Source organism: Cebus imitator, unplaced genomic scaffold (genome assembly GCF_001604975.1).
Source record: "Cebus imitator isolate Cc_AM_T3 unplaced genomic scaffold, Cebus_imitator-1.0 Scaffold129, whole genome shotgun sequence".
Lineage (NCBI taxonomy): Eukaryota > Metazoa > Chordata > Mammalia > Primates > Cebidae > Cebus > Cebus imitator.
Genome location: NW_016107444.1, coordinates 6162547 through 6180441, shown reverse-complemented (window position 1 = coordinate 6180441; position 17895 = coordinate 6162547). Strand labels below are relative to the sequence as shown.

The 17895-nt window shown below is 42.2% G+C and overlaps 1 protein-coding gene and 1 non-coding gene across 3 annotated transcripts in view; one reads left to right on the top strand and one right to left on the bottom strand.

The window, feature by feature from the left end:
* The window catches only part of TFRC (transferrin receptor), a 33232-nt gene that overhangs the window by 12044 nt on the left and 3293 nt on the right, over positions 1-17895 (bottom strand). The window contains exons 2-13 of one of the 2 annotated variants that reach the window (XM_037742924.1): positions 16278-16337; positions 14604-14802; positions 13620-13815; positions 11127-11276; positions 10107-10209; positions 7913-8026; positions 6529-6627; positions 6022-6161; positions 4311-4468; positions 3239-3358; positions 1497-1582; positions 1227-1290 (exon numbers count right to left, since the gene is read on the bottom strand). In XM_037742924.1, coding sequence (XP_037598852.1) covers positions 1227-1290; positions 1497-1582; positions 3239-3358; positions 4311-4468; positions 6022-6161; positions 6529-6627; positions 7913-8026; positions 10107-10209; positions 11127-11276; positions 13620-13815; positions 14604-14802; positions 16278-16313 — 1465 coding nt within the window. In that variant the 5' untranslated portion in view covers positions 16314-16337. The remainder of the gene's footprint in view (positions 1-1226; positions 1291-1496; positions 1583-3238; positions 3359-4310; positions 4469-6021; positions 6162-6528; positions 6628-7912; positions 8027-10106; positions 10210-11126; positions 11277-13619; positions 13816-14603; positions 14803-16277; positions 16338-17895) is intronic. The other variant, XM_037742925.1, reaches the window with a different exon arrangement.
* Positions 12045-12107, top strand: LOC119473053. The gene has a single exon (XR_005202222.1). It is a non-coding gene; the product is annotated as a U7 small nuclear RNA (small nuclear RNA).

The following is a 17895-nucleotide window of genomic DNA, read 5'->3' as shown; positions in this document are numbered from 1 at the left end:
GCTTTCTCACCCATTCCTGTTGCGTGTACACCTGCACTTTCTCACCCCATTCCTGTTGCGTGTACACCTGCACTTTCTTTCTCACCCCACTCCAGCTGCATGTACATCTGCACTTTAAATAACATTCAAATTCTTCTGGAAGTTTGATTATTCAGTATTTCTACCAGTGATGCCACAATGTAACAGGCTGTGAATTACTCTCTAAGTACCATTCTATGTGGTATAGTTTAGTTTCTTCTCACCTAAATATAGCCCACACTTATGGTTCTAAACTTAGTACATCAGAATCACCTGGAATGTTTGTTAAAAGTTTTTTGTTTGGGTTTTTTTTGCTTCAGTATACTTTGCCCTTAAGAAAATAGTGCTTCTTTTCTCCCCAAGGGTGCAACAAAAAAAAGAGCCCAGTTTTTTTTTGTTTTTGAGACGGAGTTTCCCTCTTGTCGCCCAGGCTAGAGTGCAATGGCACAATCTTGGCTCACTGCAACCTCCACCTCTCTGGTTCAAGTGATTCTCCTGCCTCAGCCTCCCGAGTAGCTGGAATAATGGGCATGAACCACCACACCTGGCTAATTTTTATATTTTTAGTAGAGATGGGGTTTTCACCTTGTTGGCCAGGCTGGTCTCAAACTCCCAACCTCAGGTGATCTGCCCACCTGGACCTCCCAAAGTGCTGGGATTATACGCATGCACCATCATGCCCGGCCAAAAAAGCCCAGTTTTTGGACCCACACTCCCATTTCTAGCTCAGAGGTCTGGGCTGGACCTGAACATTTGCATACGTCACAGTTCCCAGATGATCCTGACGCCACTGATCTGGGGACCATATTGAGAACCACCTGCTACTCCACACAGGGCTATCTGTGCTTATTGTGTAACTTGACTATTTAAAAGAAAGCAAAGATATAGGCTAGGGGCAATGGCTCATGCCTGTAATCACAGCATTTTGGGCAGCTAAGGTGAGTAGAATACTTTAACTCAGGAGTTTGAGACCGGCCTGGGCAACATGGTAAAACCTCATCTCCACAAAAAATTAGCCAAGTAGCTGAAGTGGGAGGATCACCTGAGCCCAGGAGGTCGAGGCTGCAGTGAGCCATGACTGTGCCACTGCACTCCAGCTGGGCAACAGAGTGAGACCCTGTCTCAAAAAACAAACAAACAAAAAAGTTTTCTTCCACTTAGAAGTAGTTTGCCTGAATTCATAAGCATCTAATGAAAGGGATGCTTACCAAGAACAGCCTTATCCAGATTAATGTAAGTGAAAGCCTTTAAATGCAAGGACGAAAGGTATCCCTAGGAGAGAAGGGAAAGCACTAATGAGTATAAATCTGTTTATCACATACAGCAACATTAGGGATTCATTTTCAAATCTGGACTCTACTGAGACTAAACGCAAAGGCAAACATGGTAATACCAAACGTATAAGAACATCATTTCTGGAGCACAGCTTAAACCCACAAGTTCAGGTGCCCAGTGTAGGAATGGATGATAAAGAATACCTCTAGCCATTCAGTGGCACCAACCGATCCAAAGTCTCCAGCACTCCAACTGGCAAATACAATGCTTCTGCTGGGCCGAAACCCATCTGAAAGAGAACAAAGTCAGCTTTATCTTGGGGAAAGGTTATACATAGGGAAGGTGAAAGGTATCCCACTAAAGATGAATCAGGAGCTCTAATTCCAAGAAAACTCTAATTCCAAAGTCTTTTTTTCCTGAGCCAAAATAGAAAAAAATACTAATAATCTCTTTTTTGAAACCCTAGATGAAAGAATAAAAGAATAGGAATACTTTTTTTTTAACATAATCTACAAAGAGCAAGATAGGAGATCTGCAAATAAGATTTTTCAAGTACATAGTAGGGACCAGTAGTCACCCTTTTATAATTTCATTGAGTTCCTGAGCTTTTAGACCCAGAGATAACTGAAAGCAGTGTGAGCATGACGATGCACATCTTATCAGTTTGCATAAGAAATAATTCCAAAATAAAATAAAAATTCACGAATTTAAGTTACAAGAGGAGTTTGCAGAGCAACTACGTTAGTGACAGCACCTTCTGGGGTTACGTGTATCACCGCCCTCTATCCCACCCACTTCTCTCAGTGTGTATTTTTCTCCGTTAACGTACTTTGTATTAAAGTTCAGCACTGCAATTTTCCCTATGACCCAAAGACTCAAGAATGTGATGTGATTTTGCATGTGTGGGTTGGCAGGAGTGTACAAGAGTGGCAAGCAGGACAGAAAGGCTCAAAAATAAACAAACAGAAGAGTTGGGGCGCAGTGGCTCACTCGCAGCACTTTGGGAGGCTGAAGTGGGTGGATCACTTGAGGTCAGGAGACCAGTCTAGCCAACATGGCACAACGCCATCTCTACTAAGAATATGAAAAGTAGCTGGGCATGATGGCATGTGCCTGTAAACCCAGCTACTCAGGAGGCTGAGGCAGGAGAATCACTTGAAGCTGGGAGGCAGAGGTTGCAGTGAGCTGAGACTGCACCACTACGCTCCAGCCTGGGTGACAGAGTGAGACTCCGTCTCAAAAAATAAATGAATAAACAGTACAAAATTTCAATAGTTGTTAGGTCTTAGCACATTAGTATAGAGGTATGCTACTGCTTTCAAATTGCTTAGGGACTATGATTCGCCTTATCATTCTGGATATATCAAACTAAGCACTAGGACTCAATTACTCCACTGTCTCAAAGAAACTCATGATTTCTGGCATAGTTAAGACACTTTATGGAAAGCTGTTTCAAAGGAAAAGGCAGCTACAACAAAAGACAATCTGCCTTCCATCTAAGGACCAGAGTCTAGCATGAGAGCCACAGGAATACAGGCAAAGTGAGCAAAGCATAGTGTAACACCTAGAACTGTATGTAGTGCACCAATACTCTCTGCCTTCCATCTAAGGACCAGAGTCTAGCATGAGAGCCACAGGAATACAGGCAAAGTGAGCAAAGCATAGTGTAACACCTAGAACTGTATGTAGTGCACCAATACTCTCTGCCTTCCATCTAAGGACCAGAGTCTAGCATGAGAGCCACAGGAATACAGGCAAAGTGAGCAAAGCATAGTGTAACACCTAGAACTGTATGTAGTGCACCAATACTCTCTGCCTTCCATCTAAGGACCAGAGTCTAGCATGAGAGCCACAGGAATACAGGCAAAGTGAGCAAAGCATAGTGTAACACCTAGAACTGTATGTAGTGCACCAATACTCAAAGGAATCAAAATCTGTACTCTACCTTTTAAGACCATATCTGAGAACATCTGGGCAAGTTTCAATAGGAGAGCTGTTCCGACACTGGACTTTGCAGCTCCAGGACCCCAGGAGTCTCTCTGGGCCCCAACTACAACATAGCGATCTTAAAAAAAAAAAAAAAAGAGGAAGACAGATAATTTATATCAGTAGAAAGGTAAAAGTGCAGTACATGTATTCAGGATAAAAGAGCTTACTTCAAATCTGACTCAGGACTCTGGGAATTAAAAATTTAATGAGAATACTCATTTTCTTACCTTACTAGTAGTGCTACCTTTTTCTTACACTACCAAGTAAATTTACTGCCTACTCAAGTCCAAGGACTTACTCCTTAGTAAGTGTTGCCTGTTTGACTGCATTTGAAAAGTCAACTCCAGGGACTGGCAAACGACAGCCTGCATGCCTGTTTATTCGTATAGTCTATGCCTGTTTTCTTGCCCCAACTACAGAGCTGAACAGCTAAAGTAGACACTGTGCAGCCCGAAAAATGTTTATTATCTGCCTCCGTAAGAAATTTGCTTATCAATGTTCTAGTCAGTAACTTAGAATAGATTTTCTAGTCATGATAGTCAATTTTTAACAAGAATTTTGTGGGGCCTTATTACCTCCCGATAAAACTGACAAATAGGCTGGGCACGGTGGCTCACGCCTGTAATCCCAGCCCTTTGGGAGGCCGAGGCAGGCAGATCGCCTGAGGCTGGCAATTCCAGACCAGCCTGACCAACACGAAGAAACCCCATCTCTACTAAAAATACAAAATTACACAGGCGTGGTGGTGTGTGCCTGTAATCCCAGCTACTCAGGAGGCTGAGGCAGGAGAGTCACATGAACCCGGGAGGCGAGATTGTGGTGAGCCAAGATCGCGCCACTGCACTCCAGCCTGGGCAACAAGAGCGAAACTCCATCTCAAAAAAACAACTAACACATAAACAATTCACTTTAGGACAGATAAGATTGAGTACTTCATAAAACCAAGCCAAGCCAGCTTTTCTACACTCCCTCCTTCTCTAGCCACAGCTTAAGAACAGCAAAGAAAACAAATAAAAGGGGGTTTTTACCTGGTTCTACAAAGCCTTTAATAACTCCAAAGATGTTAAGAATTTTTATCTGTTTCATCACATTGCTCACAGAGAGCTTCACGCTCTTGTTTTGTGAGGTTACCATCCTGCATGAAGAGTCGGTTTTCCAGTCAGAAGGACAGTCTCCTTCCATATTTCTGGAATCAGAAAGCAGGCATAAGTTCTGAGCTTTTGTTCCTTGCCCAAGGTTTACCTCTGTCCAGGGAAGTTCCAGATTAGGAGGACATGTAAACAAAACTTACTCTCTAGTGGTGAACCATTTGTGTCTTACTTTGATCTGGAGGGAGGCAACTGGAAACCATGAAGTACTTTCTAGTTCAAGCAATATTTTTAAAAACTTCTGTAACTATCCTCATCTGATGTCTGCCTTTCTGCCAGAGGCTTAGCTATGTAGTTTATATTTGAAACACATACCAAGATAGACTCAAAAATCAAGCTCTTTTAATATATAAAAGAACATCAACACATTTTTGTGTTTCCCAACTGTCTCTACTAACAACGATAGAAGACATTCTTATCTCAGTTATAAAAAATATTCCTCAGCTGGGTGTGGTGGCTCATGCCTGTAATCCCAGCACATTGGGAGGCTGAGGCAGAATTCCTTGAGCCCAGGAGGCAGAGGCTATAGTGGGCCAGGATCACGCCATAGCACTCCAGCCTGGGCGACAGAGTGAGACAAAAAAAAAAAAAAAAAAAAAAAAAAATTCCTGTGCTTCCTCAATCTAATTCCTCTGTGTTACCCAAATATTAGCTGCTTCTAAGGGGACTGACTTATATAAATGTAAGGTGAAACATTATTACTACCCTACTATATAAGGGTAAGATGGGAGGCTGGCTTCACAGGTTGGTGAAGACTTGTAGGTGGTGAGCAGGATGAGTCAACAAAAATCACCTATGATAAGTGACCCTTAGCAGTATCAATAGTCATAGTATTTACGTACTCCTTATATACAGATGTTCTTCACTTGAGACTGTATTAAGTAGAATATATTTTAACTATTCAATTAAGTTAAAGAAATAGGGCCAGAGAGCTTATGTCACATGAGATAAATGCTTGCATAAAGGTCTGAAAATAGATCTCCATCCTATGACAGGAAATGAGAAACATGTCCACATCAAAATCAAAATTAATGGAATGTATTCTAATCAAACTGGCTTCCGTTTTTAAAGAGGGATCCTAATACTATAGGGAGGATATCCAGAAGAACAAGTTCTGATCACAAAGCATCTGGAAACCATCACGAGATGCGAGGCTTTTCAATCAATAGCCAAGGAAACTGGAATCATCCTGTATTGCTTAAAATAAAAATGCAGAACAAATGGATGTTTCAGGGAATAAGATTTTATCCCAATAAGAATTCTAACAGATTTTCTCCCGTAACAGACTAGGCTGCCATCGGCATAGTGCTTCACCACAGAAGTACCCGAGCAGAGCTGTGGCAGGGACCTTGCACAAGGGATTCACTGGGTAAGCTGGACAAGGACTCCTGGGTTTATAAATCCAAAGTCCATTATTAAGGTCTCTTTATAGAGAAAAATTCATTTTTATCTCTACCAAGGTAAGAGCAAACCACCATCCAAATTCCCAAATGTGGGAAATTATAATCATTTTTAACATTTTAATCAACATACGGTTCATCCCTAATCATAAAACCTCACCCTGCAAGACAGCTTTCAAATAAAAACTTACTCAAACAGCCTTTCTGCAGCAGCTCTGGAGATTGTTTGGACAGGTATATTAGGCAATCCTGAGGACCGAGACGGTGGAAACTGAGTGTGATTGAAAGAAGGGAACCCAGGTGTGTAGGGGTCGCCTGTTCCCAGGTGAGCCTAGTAAAACAAAAGAGCAATTCACTCCACCACAGACATCCTCAAAAAGCTCTCTGCAAAATTCAGATTTGGTATAAGGCTGCAGCCGAAGCTTAGTTTACCAACCTGAAGCCTCAAAAATCTGAGCGGTCCTACAATGTGACTCTTGTTTTCATGGCACATGGAAATTCTCAATTCAAGGCACCATTGATAAAATACTTTTAGCAACAAATAAAGCTGCCTCAAAGTCAATGTAATCTATCTTCTTGCTTACTGCTAACACCCTCCCAGAAAAAGAGCATTAAGACACAGTGCTATTCCTGCTAATATAGGAATCCCGTAACAATTCGATGAACTCAAAAGCTGATTTTCTCAAGAAATAACTCACATGTCCAAAGAATGAAACGTCTGCATTAACAATGGGAAATTTAGTCTTGTCCATGTATATCAAGACACCAATTGCATTTGAACTTTCAGCATTTGCAACCTAAAAGAAAATATACAAAGCTCAGAAAATGAAGATCATACGAAATGAGAACACAACCTGGACACTATGCTAATGGACAAATGGTTACAGAGGACTAAACTTATAATACTTCCAAATATTTCGAATTGTTTATCTGTGGATTTGTTAATGGTTCCCTGAAAAACTCACCAGTTTGGAAAATAAGAAAAATAACCAAGACCGGGAGCAGTGGCTCACACCTGTAATCCCACCATTTTGGGAGGCTGAGGCAGGCAGATCACCTGAGGTCAGTAGTTCAAGACCAGCCAGGCCAACATGACGAAACCTGGTGTCTACTGAAAATACAAAAATTAGCCAGGCATGGTGGCAGGCACCTGTAATCCCAGCTACTCGGAAGGCTGAGGCAGTAGAATCACTTGAACCAAGGAGTCGAGTTCAAGCCTGCCACCATGCCAGGATAATTTTTTATAGTTTTAGTAGCGACAGGGTTTCATCATGTTGGTCTTGAAGTCCTGACCTCAGGTGATCCACCCAACTTGGCCTCCCAAAGTGCTGGGATTACAGGCGTGAGTGACCATGCCCAGCAAACTTTTTTTTTTGAGACACAGTCTCTCTCGGTTGCCCAGGCAGGAGTGCAGTGGTACAATCTCAGCTCAATGCAACCTCCGCCTCCCAGGTTCAAGCGAGATTTTCCTGCCTCAGCCTCCTGAGTAGCTGGGACTACAGGCACCCACGACCATGCCTAGCTAATTTTTTATATTTTTAGTAGAGATGAGGTTTCACTGTGTTAGCCAGGACTGTCTTGATCTCCTGACCTTGTGATCCGCCTGCCTTGGCCTCCCAAAGTGCTGAGAATACAGGCATGAGCCACCACACCAAGCCCCTAATTTTCCTTTTTATAAAACATTTTTTTAAAATAATTAATTAATTTATTTAAAAGATGGGGTTTCACCATGATGGCCAGGCTGGTCTTAAACTCCTGACCTCAGGTAATCCACCCACCTTGGCCTCCCAAAGTGCTAGGATCACAGGCGTGAGCCGCTGCACCCGGCCTATAAAACATGCTTTTAACTGAATTCTACATATGCACAGCACTGAGTTACACAAATCGCGATCACTTAAGCGCTTCTCATTAGGTAAGTGGAACTTACTTGATTTGTTGAGCACTTTAATAAATTGTACTATCTGGTCTGAGAGTTTAAAACTGCTGGTTTTCAGAATGCAAGAATATTAGTAAGAAATATCACTTAACCGAAGAATAAGATACCAAAGTACTGTATTTAATGTTATAATAACTCATACTCACCTTTTCTGCAAAGGTGATTTTTCCTGCTCTAACAATCACTATAGATCCATTCACAGGAGAGTCTAAATCCTCAAAATCTTTTTCAGTACCAAAATTAGCATGGACCAGTTTACCCTAGAACAAAGACATTAGATTTAATGAGCATTATGGTATCAGAACACTGCTAAAATCTTGAGACAGAGAATTGTATAGACCAAACCCAAGACAGGCAACCCAAGTAAAAGATAAAAGGGGGCCAAAAGGCCTAAAAAAGCTATGCGTTCTAAAAAACTTTACAACTTTTAGGTCAGAGCTACAGGAATAAAATTAGGATTTTTGGCCTCCTATGTCTTTTATGCCTTTATCTCGTGCTGCCTTTAATCTAAAGAGCATTTTAGATTAAACTGGCATATGTAGGCTGGTCATGGGTCTGCAACCCCAACAATCTTAACCTTGAGGACATCCTATAAATAGGCTTTAACTGAAAGGTCTGATAATAAATCTGTCCCAAAATTGTTAAACATCATCTATTACAATAAAGTGACTTGCATACACCAACTTTAGACATGTCATTATGTTCCAAAGCTAATAAGAGTTCAGATGAACAGCTATCACCTGACACTAACAACCAAGCACCTGAAAAGAGAGCTTGAAGTTGAACAAATATCTTCAATGTTTTTTTTTTTTTTTTTTTTTTTTTGAGATGGAGTTTTGCTCTTGTTGCCCAGGCTGGAGTGCAATGGCGCGATCTCGGCTCACCGCAACCTCCGCCTCCTGGGTTCAGGCAATTCTCCTGCCTCAGCCTCCTGAGTAGCTGGGATTACAGGCACACGCCACCATGCCCAGCTGAATTTTTGTATTTGTAGTAGAGACGGGGTTTCACCATGTTGACCAGGATGGTCTCGATCTCTTGACCTCGTGATCCACCCGCCTCGGCCTCCCAAAGTGCTGGGATTACAGGCTTGAGCCACCGCGCCCGGCCTTCAATGTTCTTTAACAGAACAATCTACCCATCTCCTGGCTTGTATGCAGCCAGGCAAAGCGATAAGGCACAAGTATCCAGAAAAGCAAGGAATCACCATAGCACTTCACCTGCCTCTAAAGTTATCCACTAGACATGCCCAACTTACAAACGTGTTTTGTTGTTGTTGTTGTTTTGAGATGGAGTTTTGCTCTTGTCGCCCAGGCTGGAGTGCAACAGCACAATCTCAGCTCACTGCAACCTCCACCCCCCGGGGTTCAAGTGATTCTCCTGCCTCAGCCTCCTGAGTAGCTGGGATTATAGGCGCCCGCCACCACAACTGGCTAATTTTTGCGTTTTTAGTAGAGACGGGGTTTCACCATGTTGGCCAGGCTTGTCTCTAACATCTGACCTCAGGTGATCTGCCAGCCTCAGCCTCCCAAAGTGCTGGGATCACCGACATGAGCTGCCGCACACAGCCACAAATGTGATTTTAAGCTGAAAATTATTTCATCTAGTTGTTCTCTATTTCTGCATTAATTTGACTGTATTTGTCTAAATTTAAAAAGATCAAGGGCTGGGCGCAGCAGCTTACTCCTGTAATCCCAGCACCTTGGGGGGCTGAGGTGGATGCAATGCTTGAGGCCAGGAGTTTCAGTTCAAGACCAGTCTGGCCAGCATGGCAAAACCCCATCTCTACCAAAAGGAAAAAAATTAGCTGGATGTCCCAGCTACTCAGGCTCACTTGAGCCTGGGAGGTGGAAATTGCAGTGAGCCAAGCTCATGCCACTGCACTCTAGCTTGGGCGACAGAGTGACACTCTATCTCAAAACAAATAAAAAAAGATTGAGCTAAGAATCCAGCTACAACTAGGCCCCGGCCAAGATGGACATTTAGATCTGTCCCCACAAAGAAGATATGCATTCATTTAGCAAACACTACTATGCATGTCGGCCATTCTCCAAAGCTCTGCAACGTGGCAGGAAATAGAACTAACCCACGGTTCACCATACGGCTCACATTCTAATGGAGACAAAGGCACAATGTCAGGTGCTACCAGTACTACAAAGAAAAAAATAAAGCAGGATAAGGGAAGTGATTAGAGAGGAGACTTTGCATGCTGGCTGTGTCACTAGAGCGTTGAAAACCAAAATACAGGATCATTTACATTTTACAAGTACATTTATAACTCTTAAGAACAGAAAAGATGAGCTTTTGATTTATTCAACCTCATGAACTGTTTGCCTTACTTACAGTAACTGTTGCGTTCTGACTATATGCCACATAACCTCCAGGGTTCTCCACCAGGTAAACAAATTCACTGTTCGTACCAGTTATGGTCACTGAGTTTTGAGCACTGTTAAAAAGATTAAGTTAAAATAAGGCTAAGGTCATCCTTCCAGAAAAATGCAATAGCTTATATTTAGCTTGTCTTGCATCATTTTGCTAGAGGAAATTTACCTCCAAATCTTAACCTTGATTTTTATTTTAAAAGTCTTTGAGCCGGCCAGGCACGGTGGCTCACGCCTGTAATCCCAGCACTTTGGGAGGCCGAGGCAGGCGGATCACCTGAGGTCAGGAGTTTGAGACCAGCCTGGACAACATGGTGAAACCCTGTCTCTACTAAAAATACAAAAATTAGCCTGGCATGGTAGCAGGCACCTGTAATCCCAGCTACTCAGGAGGCTGAGGCAGGAGAATCGCTGGAACTCGAAGGTGGAGGTTGCAGTGAGCTGAGATCACACCACTGCACCCCCAGCCTGGGGGATAAGAGTGAGACGTCGTCTCAAAAAAATTTAAAAAAATTAAAAAAATAAAATTAAAAAAAAGATGGCGGGGCATGGTGGCTCATGCCTATAATCCAAGCACTTTGGAGGCCAAGGCAGGTGGATCACCTGAGTCGGGAGTTCAAGAACAGCCTGACCAACATGGTGAAACCCTGTCTTTAAAAAAAAAAAAATGAATAAATAAAATAAAATAAAATTAAAAAGGCTTTGGGCCACACGGGGGCGATTCATGCCTGATATCTCAGCTTGGGAAGCCGAGGCGGGAAGATCACCTGAGGCCAAGAGTTAGAGACCAGACTGCCCAACATAGTGAAAGCCCATCTCTACTAAAAATACAAAAATTAGCCGGGCATGGTGGCACACACCTATAATCCCAGCTGCTCTGGAGTCCGAGGCAGACTCCGTCTCAAAAAAAAGTCTTTGCTATATTTTGCACACCTGAAAATAGCCACTTGTATAAAAATAAGTTTACTATCTTCCAACATACCTGTCTTTGACCTGAATCTTAACAAAATGTTCATCACGCCAGACTTTGCTTAGTTTACATTCACGAAATTGATTTTCAATATACCACGCAAGATTTTCATCTTTTTGAGATCCAGCCTCACGAGGGACATATAAATTTTCATTCAGCAGCCTGGAGGAGAAAATGTCTTTTAAATGAACTTAAATTTCATTTAAAATAAACATTTAACTCAAGGATTAAACAAATTGTTTTGAAAGCAAAATCAGATAAATGAACTGTGACCCAAAACTTTTAGATTTGCCATAATAACAGAAACTAAGAAAAAAAAATTGTGCCCCAAATGTTAATTTACAACTTCTAAGCTTCTTTACTTACCATAAAGCACTCCCTTCGAGAGCTTCATCTTAACATAATCTATCTGCTTAGGGTAGTTTTAGGAGAAATAGTAGCTTCCAGGAGATCTACTATAAGCTGAACAAGACAGAGTTTCCATTTTTGCCTACTTGTAAAGCATTTCTGAATACCCTGAAGCAAGACTGTTCCTTGGTCTGATCTCCCATAGTTCTATGCACTCAGCACTGGTCCTTACATTTTTGTAGCGCAGACTATCCTCTCACTTTAACCGTAATTTCTGGTGTATAGTAAATCAACTAAATGAAGTAAAAAATGTCATAACTTAAGACTAAAGAGTTATAGTACCGACGCTGGGCGCGGTGGCTCACGCCTGTCATCCTAGCACTTTGGGAGGCTGAGGTGGGTGGATCACCTGAGGTCAGGAGTTCAAGGCCAGCCTGGCCATCATGGTGAAACCCCATCTTTAAAAAAAAAAAAAAAGAGTTCTAGTACCATTGTAGCTGTAGAAAGCCAGCAAAAAGGAAAAGATAAATTTATTCTTTGTACAGAGAAATATATGTGCAAAGATAGCAAAACTCTAAGGACAAGTGTTACAGCTCTTTTTAGAATTTGTCTAGCACCCTTTCCAGTTTTTGCCAGAAAGTCCCTTAAAAATAAACAAAAAGTCCCTTAAAAATAAAATAAACAAAGCAATGGCTCACTTGGGAACCCCACTTGTAATTCAAGTGAACCCCACTTGGGATTCAAGTGCTGTGATCCCAGCACTTTGGGAGGCTGAGGCAGGTGGATCACCTGAGGTCAAGAGTTTGAGACCAGACTGACCAACATGGAGAAACCCTGTCTCTACTAAAAATATAAAATTAGGCAGGCATGGTGGCACATGCCTGTAATCCCAGCTACTCAGGAGGCTGAGGGAGAAGAATCACTTGAACCTGGGAGGCAGAGGTTGTGGTGAGCTGAGATTGCGCCACTGCACTCCAGCCTGGGCAACAAGAGCAAAACTCCATCTCAAAAAAACAAAAATAAGTAAACAAATAAATAAAAATCTGGCCAGGCATGGTAGTTCATGCCTGTAATCCCAGCACTTTGGCAGGCTGAGGCAAGAGGATCACCTGAAGTCAGGAGTTCGAGACCAGCCTGGCCAACATGGTGAAACCTCATTTCTACAAAAAAAAAAAAACCCACAAAAATTAGCCACGCATGGTGCAAGCCTGTGATCTTAGCTACTATGGAAGACTGAGGTAGGAGAATCACTTGAACCTGGGCAGCAGAGGTTGCAGTGAGCTCAGATCGCGCTACTGCACTCCAGCCTGGGCAACACAGTGAGACTCCATCTCTAAGTAAATAAATAAAGACTCCGTCTCTACAAAAAAGAATTAGCTGGGTACGGTGCTGCGTGCCTGTAGTCGCAGCTACACAGGAGGCTACGACGGGGGGATCGTTTTGGCCTGGGAGGTTGAGGCTGCAGTGAGCTGAGATCGCACCACCGTATTCCATCCTCCAACAGAGGGAGACCGCCTCTGGATACTTACTGGTGTATAGGTTAGCGTGCGAGTATCAGCAGAAACTAACAAGTACTAGAAACTTAGGCAGTTAAATTACTCATGATCTAGAAGATGAAAAGGCTACTTCTGCTATGTGTTGCTTCCTTAAAAAGAAAAAAAGAGGCTGGGTGCAGTGGCTCATGTCTGTAACCCCAGCACTTTGGGAGGCCGAGGTGGGCGGACAACCTGAGGTCAGGAGTTTGAGACAAACCTGATCAACATGGTGAAATCCCATCTCTTAAAAAAAAAGAGAGAGAAAAGGAGAAAAGGGTGACTGATGTCCTTGTCAACAATGCAGAGCTTAGTACGATGTTATAAGAGGTTAAAAAAAAAAAATCAGAGCCAGAAGAATGACAGCAAGCAATAAGCCACAAAGATGGGGCAAACATCAAGGGCCTCTGCATTTTTTAAGAAAAAGGAGAATCCCCGGAAAAGGTCTACCTTTTTTCCATACCAGCATAGTTTCAGTTCTTTACAGGCCCCTGACCCTCTTCAGCTAAAACATGGCAAGTCTCGTCTTCTCTAAAAAGCCACTTCCCACAGTATCACCATTATTGCTTCCCTACGGCCTATCACGATTACTTGTCTAGACACGTGAAAAGCAGCTCACACTCACTTGATGGTGCTGGTGAAGTCTGTGGTGTCCAGTTTCTCTGACAACTTTTTTTTCAGGTCATCCCAATATAACTGAGGTGCTACAGGGAAGTTCTCTTCTGGGTTCTCCACCGCTGGAGACTCTGTTCCTGCTAGTCTCTGACACTCAGTTTTCGGTTCTACATGTTTACAATAGCCCAAGTAGCCAATCATAAATCCTAAAGAGAAAAAGTTTCAGAGCTGAACTCAGAATTTCATTTGTAATCTATCCCTGTTGGAACTGTTTATTTTCAGGTAAGTCTTGAAAACACTGGTTTTAAACAAATTCTAAGTAGTCTGAATGTATATAATGCATCTCAGTTTTGTATATTTTAAGCCACTTAATCTAATAAATTCTGTATTAGCTTTATTTCAAATAGTTACCTATTCAAAATATAGGTAGCTTTTTCCAAAAGACCTCCTTGAAACACTGACCGACCTTCTATGCCACAAGTATCCTGTGTATATTTTAGTGTAACATTTGCTTCCTGGTGGAGTGGGAGCAAACAAAAATAGATAAATAAAAAACACTTGCACATTGTATTGAAAGAATTCATGGGTCTCTTTCCCGCCAGATTAAATTCAATGACGTCTACAGAATCTACTCATGACTGTCTTCCTAGTGGCACTTAAAAAGGCACAAAGATGACTATGAGGCTATGAGTTTGAGACCAACCTGGCCAACATGGTGAAAGCTGTCTCTACTAAAAATACAAAAATTAGCTGGGGCATGGTGGCAGGTGTCTGTAATCCCAGCTACTCAAGAGGCTAAGGCAGGGAATCGCTTAAACCTGGGAGACAGAGGTTGCAGTGAGCCGAGATTGTGCCACTGCACTCTAGCCTGGGCAACAGAGAGACACTGTATCTCAAAAAAGAAAAAAAAAAGGCACAAAATATATGCTAAGCTGAAATAGACTTCCCAGAGTTGGTAATGGAAAACATTTAAGTTTGGAATGGCCATTCTTACCAATCGTGAAAAAGATGATCACGGCAATAGTCCCATAGATGCTTCCATTACACCGTTTTGGTTTTGCGACACCGGCCTTTGTGTTGTTGTCGGCATTTTCTTCTTCATCTGCAGCAAGTTTCATCTCCACATGACTGTTATCGCCATCTACTTGCCGAGCGAGACTGAACCGGGTATATGACAATGGTTCTCCACCAAACTGTTTTGCGGGGAAAAAGGCATTATGAAGAACAGGCATAGGACAGTTTGTTCAGGTACTATACTTGTTAGTGGGCCATTACTATGATTTGCTATATATTCTTCAGGGTGTTCTCCTTTCAAACCAACATTTTTCCCTCTCCTCAGTTGAGGGCTAGTTCACACTGGTCTCATTCAGCCTTTTTTTTTGGTAAATTTGTATTTTTTTATTTTTGGAGACAAGGTCGCCCTCTCTTTCCCAGGATGGAGTATGGTGGTGTGATCATAGCTCACCGCAGCCTCAAAATCCTGAGCTCTAATGAGTTTCCTAGCTGGGTCTGGGGGGGCACAAATCAGTTTAGGATACTATGTAGCAATCCAGACTGTGATGCTGGTGAGAGCAAGAACAAAATGAAGTTATAAACAAGCAGAAATTCTGACTAAGCATAAAACAGGAGATAGAAAAGAGAACAGGCCAGATACAGTGGCTCACACCTGTAATCCCAGCACTCTGGGGGCCGAGGTGAGGCGGAGGGACCATTTGAGATCAGGAGTTTGAGACCAGCCTGACCAACATGGTGAAATCCCCTCTCTACTAAAAATACAAAAAACTAACCAGGCATGGTGATACATGCCTGTAATCTCAGCTACTGAGGAGGCTGAGGCAGGAGAATCACTTGATCTTGGGAGGCGGAGGCTGCAGTGAGCTAAGATCGCCCACTGTACTCTACCCTTGGAGCCTAGGCTGAGACTTCATCTCAAAAAATAAAATTAAATAAATAAAAATAAGAGACAATAGAGGACTAGTGTGTCAAAAGTTAGATCCCTTTTCATCACAGCTTGATGGCTGTCTTTTCTGTATGTTCTTTCAGCTTTCACTCATACAGCCTACACAATGTTTCTTTTCTTTTTTGAGACAGTCTCGCTCTGTCACCCAGGCTGGAATGCAGTGGTGCAATCTCACCTCACCACAACCTCTGCCTCCTGGGTTCAAGCGATTCTCCTGCCTCACCCTCCCAAAGTGCTGGGACTACAGGTGCATACTACCACACTTGGCTAATTTTTGTATTTTTTAGTAGAGATGGGGTTTCACCATATTGCATAGGCTGGTCTCAAACTCCTAACCTTGTGATCCACCTGCTTCAGCCTCCCAAAGTGCTGGGATTACAGGCGTGAGCCACCATGCCCCATCAGCCTTTGCTCTTTACCTCTCCTAAGACATTTTCAGTGCTTTAAAGTGTTCATCTTATCTACTTGGCTGCTCCCCTCTACCACACCCAGAACCACCCTGAGTATTCTTCCAAGACTTCCCATAATTAGCCCTATTGAAGGCTGAACTCTTTATAGGATCCGTTATGCCTCAAGACCACTAATTCAAATGTCAATGAATACCTGATAATAATAGATTGAGTTATTATTTCATGCTTACTCAGTTAAAGTCATGCTTGTATATTTCACATTCTTGCAGACACAGAAATACAACTGAAAATATCTTACCAAGTTAGAGAATGCTGATCTAGCTTGATCCATCATTCTGAACTGCCACACAGAAGAACCTAGGTATTAGAATAGAGAATTACTGAGGAAGATACTACTGTATCAGATTAGTTAGCTTTCTATTACCAGGCTACATGGTATATCAAATTTTTAAAATATATTATCACTTTTCTAGAAAAGATATTTAATCATACTTTATTTTAGTGTGATTTTTTAAAAATTTTGTTATAGATGAATTTTTCTTTCTTTCTTTCTTTTTTGAGAAAGAGTCTTGCTCTGTCGCCAGGCTGGAGTGCAGGGGCACAATCTTGGCTCCTAAAGGCGTGCACCACCACGCCCAGCCAATTTTTGTATTTTTAGTAGAGACGGGTTTTTCGCCATGTTGGCCAGGATGCTCTCGATCTCTTGACATCATGATCCCCCCACCTCGACCTCCCAAAGTGCTGCATTACAGGCGTGAGCCACTGCACCTGGCATATGTACTTCTTTTTTTAAATAGAGACAAGGTCACCCTATGTTGCCCAGGCTGGTCTTGAACTCCTGGCCTGAAGTAATCCTTCTACTTTGGCCTCCCAAATTGCTGTGATTACAGGTATGTGTATGCTTTGAGTAGACAAAGTGACACATAAAAAAGACAACAGACTATCACTTGAAAAAAAATTAAGACTAAAGCAGAAAAGATCTGTTATGTTATAAATACCACAAACCATCTCTGATAAAAAAGGGAAGAAAACTTGATCCTGATTCAATGAATAGTTCCTACAAGTGATCTGATATATCTTTGACACACAGAAACACAAAACAGATTATGCTATTTTACAGTTGAAGAGGCCAATTATCAGAGAAACTATGACTTGTTCAAAGCTAAAAACTTATAATCTAAATTAAGTTCAACGGGTTACTGGGTCAGAGAAATTGTGTTCTCATCTCTGGAAGTTTAAGACATTAACCTTAACTTTTGTCAAAGCCAAATATGTCTCTGTAATCAAAGTCCTATGTTAAGTTAAAAGCCTTAACTGAAATCTAAATTTTCTAGTTAATTTGGTTTGAGGGCATCTAGATGCTTGAAAGTGACATTATATTGAGATTTGCAAAATGGACATTTATTGCATACTATTTTAAAGCTTTTCCTGTATACAAGTACACTTATAGCATATTAAACATGTACATGGCATAAAGCAAGCTGTGAGGTATATGCAGATTGTAAAGCAAAGGGTAATTCTAACGGGGCATTAGAAAAAGCTTCCCATCGCTGGGTGAGGTTGTTCACGCCTGTAATCCCAGCACTTTAGGGGGCAAAGGCAGGAGGATCACGAGGTCAAGAGATGAGACCATCCTGCCAACATGGTGAAACTCTGTCTCTACTAAAAATACAAAAATTAGCTGGGTGGCCGAGGCAGGTGGATCACGAGGTCAAGAGATCGAGACCATCCTGGTCAACACGGTGAAACCCCGTCTCTACTAAAAATACAAAAAATTAGCTGGGCATGGTGGTGCGTGCCTGTAAGCCCAGCTACTCAGGAGGCTGAGGCAGGGGAATTGCCTGAAGGAGGCGGAGGTTGCGGTGAGCCGAGATGGCGCCATTGCACTCCAGCCTGGGTAACAAGAGTGAAACTCC